Below are 7002 nucleotides of genomic sequence, written 5' to 3' on the forward strand. Positions count from 1 at the left end.
GTTCCACGGTTCAGTTTTCCTCTCTCCGGTCTAGCCTAGGGTTTGAATTTTAGTGAGAGGTTTTTGTTGATCTCTCCGATTAAGAGAGGGAGGATATTCGGGCGGAGGCTAGATGCACTTTTGTAAGTTTAATTACTCAATTTAATCTTTCATCTATAATGATTGATCTTGTGCATCTCGATTGGTTCTTTACAATTCTCGTCAGCATCTGACATAGTCTACTTGTTTTAATTTTATCTCAAGATCCGTAAGTCCGATTGACGTGATTTCAGTTGGGTTAGTTTCGTAATTTCATCTAGTTTAATCTGACAAATTTTTAGGTCGATCGGAGTTACGGATTTTCGTCCACATCAGGTTTACTAGGTACATAGAGTTCTGGCCAGATTTGAAAAATGTGATTTAATCAGGTTTTGTGTTTAGGGGAAGGGTTAGAAATTATTTTTGGCTTCCGCGACCATTCACCCCCTCTGGTCGCCTGTTTCGATCCTTCAATTGGTACCAGAGCCGGTTTAGGTTTTCTATACCTTAATCGGTGCTGAAAGCTATGGCGACCAATGAAAAGTTTGATGTTCGCACTCTGTTTTTTGATGGGACTGATTATGATTATTGGAAGGCACGTATGACCAACTATCTCAAAGGCAAGTCGCTGAAGCTATGGAAAATCACACAAAATGCCACATATGTGATTCCAGCTGAGGAACCGACTGACGCCGCTGAGATTGGGCTTCTTGAAACAAATCATTGCGCTGTTGCTATTTTACAGGCTTCTATTTGTAAAACTGAATATGATCGGGTTTCTAGTGAAGATCTCGCTTATCAGATCTGGGAGAAACTTAGAAAATATCATGAAGGCTCAAACACTGTGAAAAACCGAAAATTTGAGATTCACCGAAAAGAGTTTGATGCTTTTTGCCAATTGCCTAGTGAGTCTATTGATGACATGTTTGCACGTTTTCAAGTGATTGTTAATAAGATGAAGGCCATGAATAGCAATATGCCTTATGATGATCATGCTAGGGCTCTCAGATTATTACATTCACTTAATGATGAATGGGATATGAAAGTTGAGGCGATCGTTGAATCTGTAGGTTATGAGACTCTCACCACTGATGAGCTTTACAGTAAGCTCAAATCAAAAGAGATCGAAATTGTTTCTAAGCGTAAATTGAAAAATCCCACAGCTGCTTCTTCTTCTGACGTTCCAATGGCTTTGGTTTCTGGAAATAAGACTAACACTAATGCTAATCCAAATGTTTCCAGTTTTGCTTTGTCTTCTTTGTGTCATGTTGCAGATGAGGAGTTGGAGGTGCTAGATGATGATCAGCTTGTACTGCTCTCCAACAAGTTTAAGCGTGTGTATGACAACAGGCGTAATAGAAGACGTTCAGATGGCTGCTTCAACTGTGGTGAGCGAGGACACTTTGCTGCTGATTGCCCAAACAAGCAGAGATCTTTTGAGCAGGGCAATAACTCCTCCAAGCGCCAGGAGAAGTTCAGGGAGAGGAAGAAGAAGAAGGATAAGCAATGGAAGAAAGGTGGACAAAAATACTCTGACAAGCAAGTCGCTAAGGCTGCAAATGTTTTGTTATCTTCTCTTGGACAGTATGTTTCAGGTGGCTCATCAGACTCCAGCGATTCAGATTCCGAGGATGAGACACCCAAGAAGAAGACAGACGGACTTTGCTTCATCACTGACGCCGGCATCAATGGTGGGATATGTACTATGGCCTTGGAGGGTGATGCATCAACCGACAGCAACGATGAAACTTCTGATGATGAGGTAGATACTTCTGCAGAACAAAGAATAGCTAATTTAACTAAAATTGTTCATAAGAAAAATAAAGTGTTGGCTAAACTTAAAACTAATTATGATAAAACTTATGCTGAACTAGCTACTCTCAAAAATGCTGCATCTAATCCTGCTGAACCTGATGAATGTGAAGAATGCTCAATTCATATGATTTTGCTTTCTAAATTGCAAACCAAGTATTCTTCCATTGTTGATGATCGAGATAAACTTTATGCTGAACTAAATGAACTTCGTTCTCGGTCGAATTTGCTTGGTACTTGTGTTTCTTGCCCGCTTCTGAAAGTTGACTTGGATAATGCTTTATGTCGGGTAAAAAATTTTGAAGAACACACTTGTCCTGATTTGCCGGTTTGTTTGATTTGTCCAACTTTACGATCTGAATTAAATGTTGCTAAATCACATATTGTTGAGTTGGAAAAACACACTTCTCCGGTTCTTCCTTCATGCCTAACTTGTCCTAATTTTGTTGTTGAAAATAATAATTTAAGGGCCAAACTTGCTGATTTGGAAGAAGAAAATAAGCATTTGAGAACTATTCTTGGTTGGTGTTCTATTCGTGAGCCTCAAATTGGTATGGCTATTGCTCAAATTAAACGGGGTGAGCGTTTTGGTCCCGGTTATGACTTGAAACATGTTTTTGGTGAAAAAAGTGGACCGCCTGTTGATGAGAAGAATCCACCTTTGGCTAAATATACTGGACCACCTCCTAGGAAGGGTTCAGGTGTCACCTCTAATGGGTTGCTGGTTGAGACATCTAGATCTGCTCCTAAAAAGCAGGTTTGGGTGCCTAAGCCAAAACACTTCAAGGGTGTACAAAATACTAAGCCAAATGGTTCTTCTTGTGATCATTTGCTAAGCCTGTTTTTGTTGCTTCTAGTTCTAATGTTGAGGCTTCTTTCGCTCCTGCACGCAAGCTTTATCATTGTGATTTTTGCAGTCATGATGGTCATCTTTATGAGTTCTGTTATCGGAGGATGCGTGCTGAACGACGTGAGCAGTACCCCACACGTGGTACTCATGATCGTCGTGTTTTTAGATGTGAGCAGTACCCTGTACGTGGTACTCATGATCGTCCTGTTTTGAGACATGAGCCATTTGTTCGCTCTTCTGGTTTTCGCTCACGTACTCGTGCTCTTGCACAACATCGGGATGACAGACCACATTTTCCCCCTCGTGGTTCTCATCGTTTTTTTTGAGAACTTTGATTTTGCTAACGCTTCTTTTGAGCAAGTGGCTCAGCACTGGTTTTCATTACATTATCCTAACCCCAGTGTTGAGTCATTAGCTCACCCTCGCTCTCGTTGTTGATTGTAGGTTGGAGGCGAGGAGGACATATGGATAATGGACTCCGACTGTTCACGCCACATGACCGGAGATGATAAATGGTTCTCTAGCCTCACCCCCACGAGCGTAAAGGAAAACATCACTTTTGGGGATAAAAGTCAAGGTAAGGTAATGGCGCATGGCTGCATCAAGGTAACAGATAAATACATGTTAAAGGACGTCGCATTGGTAAAGAATTTGCATTATAATTTGCTGTCTGTTTCGCAACTTCTTGAGGATGATTTTGAGGTTCGTTTTAAGAAAGGAAATTCGCGTGTTCTTGATTCTGCTGGTAACCTTGTTTGCAAGATTTCTCCTTTTAGACGGATTTTTAAAGCTGATTTTTCTAAATCTTTTGGTGAAACTCGCTGCTTAGTTGCTCATGGTTCCCCCCTGATTTGGAAGTGGCATCGTCGGTTAGGCCACTTGAGCTTTGATTTGTTTTGTCGTTTGAGTTCATTGGATTTAATTGATGGTTTATCGAAACTCAAGTTTGAAAAGGATTTGATTTGTGCTCCCTGCAAACATGGAAAAATGGTTGCTGCTTCTCATGCACCTATGACTCAGGTGATGACAAGACGACCGGGTGAACTGATACATATGGACACTGTTGGTCCAGCCCGTGTTCGGTCTGCTGGTGGGAAGTGGTATGTGCTCATCGTTGTGGACGATTTTTCTCGATATTCATGGGTGTTCTTTTTGGAATCTAAGGATGAGGCTTTCTCATATGTTCATGATCTTGTTCTGAAGCTGAAAAATGAGTTGTTAAATAATGTCGTTAGAGCAATTCGCAGTGACAACGGTACAGAATTTAAGAATTCTCGCATGAAAGCTTTTTGTTCAGAACAAGGTTTAGATCATCAGTTTTCCTCACCTTACGTTCCTCCCCAGAACGGTGTTGTTGAGCGTAAAAATCGTATGCTTGTTGAGATGGTTAGGACAATGCTTGATGAACATAAAACTCCTAGACGTTTTTGGGCTGAGGCTATCAACACCGCTTGCTATGTTGCTAATCACATTTTTCTGAGAGCTTTTCTGGGAAAAACATCTTATGAGTTGAGATTTGGTCAACCTCCCAAAGTTTTCCACTTTCGAGTTTTTGGCTGCAAGTGTTTTATATTGAAAAAGGGAAATTTGGATAAATTTGAATCGTGTTCTTCCGATGGGTTATTTTTGGGGTATGCCTTGCAAGGGCGAGCGTATCGTGTGCTTAATCTTGATACTAACCGCATCGATGAGACATGTGAGGTCACCTTCGACGAGACAATGCCTTGTTTTTCTTCTGCTTTTGAGTGTGCAGGTGATGACGAGATCGGGCAGGATATTTTTGAGGATGAGAAAGAGGAAGATGGATGTGACGACGACGATGACGATGATGCCCTGCCTGCGATGCAGGGGGAGCCTGGCGCTCAGCCTGAGCAGGCGCCCTCCACCACTTTGGAGGATGGACCATCACCGACACGTACATCTACAGCAAAGCCTGCAGCTTCATCGACTATTGATCATGTACCGGCTGTAGTTGAGGGGGAGGCGATTTCAGAACGTACAGCACCACGACACATTCAGAATCGTCATCCTGCCAAGAACATAATAGGTAATTTGGATGAACGCACGACAAGGAACAGAGGTATGAAAAATAAAAATTATGGTGTCTTTGCGCATACTGCCTTTGTTGCCTCTTTTGAACCCCGAGATATTGGACATGCTTTATCTGATTCTAACTAGGTCAATGCCATGCATGAGGAGTTAGAAAATTTTGCACGGAATCAGGTTTGGGTTTTGGTTGATCCTCCTCCTTGTAAACCAATTGGAACTAAATGGGTCTTTAAGAACAAACAAGGGGAAGATGGTCATGTTGTTAGAAATAAAGCTAGGCTGGTTGCTCAGGGCTTTTCTCAAAAAGAGGGTATTGATTATGGTGAAACTTTTGCTCCTGTTGCTCGTTTAGAAGCCATTCATATTTTGCTTGCATTTGCTGCTTCACGTGGATATAAGCTTTATCAAATGGATGTGAAAAGTGCTTTTCTGAATGGTTTTATAGAAGAAGAAGTTTATGTTAAACAACCGCCTGGTTTTAAACATCCCAATTTTCTTGATCGTGTTTTTAAGTTGCAAAAGGCTTTATATGGTTTGAAGCAAGCACCTCGTGCTTGGTATGCTAGATTGAAAACTTTTCTGCTTAAAAACGGGTTCAAAATGGGTTCAGTTGATAAAACTCCTTTTCTCCTCAGGCAAGGAAATGACACTTTAATAGTTCAGATTTATGTGGATGATATCATTTTTGGTGGTTCCTCTCATGCTCTTGTGAAAAAGTTTGCAGATGTGATGAGTAAAGAATTTGAGATGTCTATGATGGGCGAGCTGAATTTCTTTCTTGGCTTACAAATAAAACAAACTTCGGAAGGTACATTTGTGCATCAGGGAAAGTACATGAAGGATGTCCTGAAGAAGTTTGCGATGGATGATGCGAAGCCAATTTCTACGCCCATGCCGACTAGCGCTGCTTTGGATGCTGATGAGGACGGAGAGCCCGTGGATCAGAAGGAATATCGAAGCATGATTGGGTCGCTGCTATACTTGACTGCTACGAGGCTAGATATACACTTTGCTGTGTGTATGTGTGCTCGTTTTCAGGCGTCCCTCAGGACTTCTCACCGTCAGGCGGTGAAGCGCATAATGAGGTATCTTCGATTTACTCCTGCATTTGGCCTTTGGTACTCTGCTGCTTCAACTCTCAGTTTGTGTGGTTATTCGGATGCTGATTTTACTGGGTGCCGTTTGGATAGAAAGTCTACATCGGGTACTTGCCAATTTTTGGGTTCTTCGCTTATTTCTTGGTCCTCTAGAAAACAATCTAATGTTGCTCAATCTACTACAGAGGCTGAGTATGTTGCTGCTGCTAGTTGTTGTTCTCAGCTTTTATGGATGATAGCTACCCTTCGCGATTTTGGTTTGTCGTTTTCTCGCGTTCCTCTCTTGTGTGACAGCACTAGCGCTATAAGTGTTGCAAAGAATCCTGTACTTCACTCTAAGACGAAACACATTGAGGTTTGTCATCATTTTCTGAGGGATCATGCTGAGAAGGGTGATATTAAGCTTAAATACATTGATACTAGTCAGCAACTTGCTGATATTCTGACTAAACCACTCGATCAAACCACGTTTGCATGTTTGCGTGGTGAGTTCGGGGTGTGTTACCCATTCTAGTATCATTGTAAGTTGCTTCAGTTACATATGTCTTATACTTGTTTTGGCTAGTTTGCGATCGATGCTTTTGGAGAGGTTTGAATGTTTTGCTTGACCAATTTTTATTTTGAAAACAACACAGATATATACTTAAAAATTTATGTTGGGCTATGCTTGCTTTTCTGGATCTAGTGACTTGTTGAATACTTGACATATGTCTTGCTCATGGTTCGGTTGTCAGCTTCTTTTAATGGGTTTTCACTGCAAATGTAACTCACAATGCAAGTTTTAACTTGGAAGTGCATAGTATGGTTGTAAATGATCTGCTTGCTTTCCTGAGAATTTAAATATGGGCACAACTCTGATTTTTCTCATGTCCCTGCTGGTTCTCGCTCATAATCAAAATTAAACAAACTGGCTGGGCACAACTCTTGCTTCCCATGTCCCTGCTAGTTCTCGCTCATAATCAAAATTAAACAAACTGGCTGGGCACAACTCTTGCTTCCCATATCCCTGCTTGTCAAGCTCACAAAAGCCAGAATTAAATATGACAAATGCATGCATTTGTGGGTGTTGCAGTGAACTTTGACTGAAGCTGTGTATCCATCGTGTCAGCTTGCTATATGTTTTTGTCTTCAGCTTGGCACTAATTTTGGAATATGCATGTTTTTGCCTGGCTAATT

At 41.3% G+C, this 7002-nt stretch overlaps 1 protein-coding gene across 1 annotated transcript; it reads left to right on the top strand.

The window, feature by feature from the left end:
- The first annotated feature begins 544 nt into the window (after positions 1–544).
- Positions 545–5979, top strand: LOC136491992 (uncharacterized). The gene is made up of 6 exons (XM_066488168.1): positions 545–2119; positions 3125–3382; positions 3845–3983; positions 4434–4639; positions 4859–5743; positions 5920–5979. Exons 1-6 carry the CDS (start codon positions 545–547, stop codon positions 5977–5979), a joined length of 3123 nt encoding a protein of 1040 aa, XP_066344265.1.
- Positions 5980–7002: the final 1023 nt, after the last annotated feature.

The sequence above is a fragment of the Miscanthus floridulus genome, chromosome 11, assembly GCF_019320115.1.
Source record: "Miscanthus floridulus cultivar M001 chromosome 11, ASM1932011v1, whole genome shotgun sequence".
Lineage (NCBI taxonomy): Eukaryota > Viridiplantae > Streptophyta > Magnoliopsida > Poales > Poaceae > Miscanthus > Miscanthus floridulus.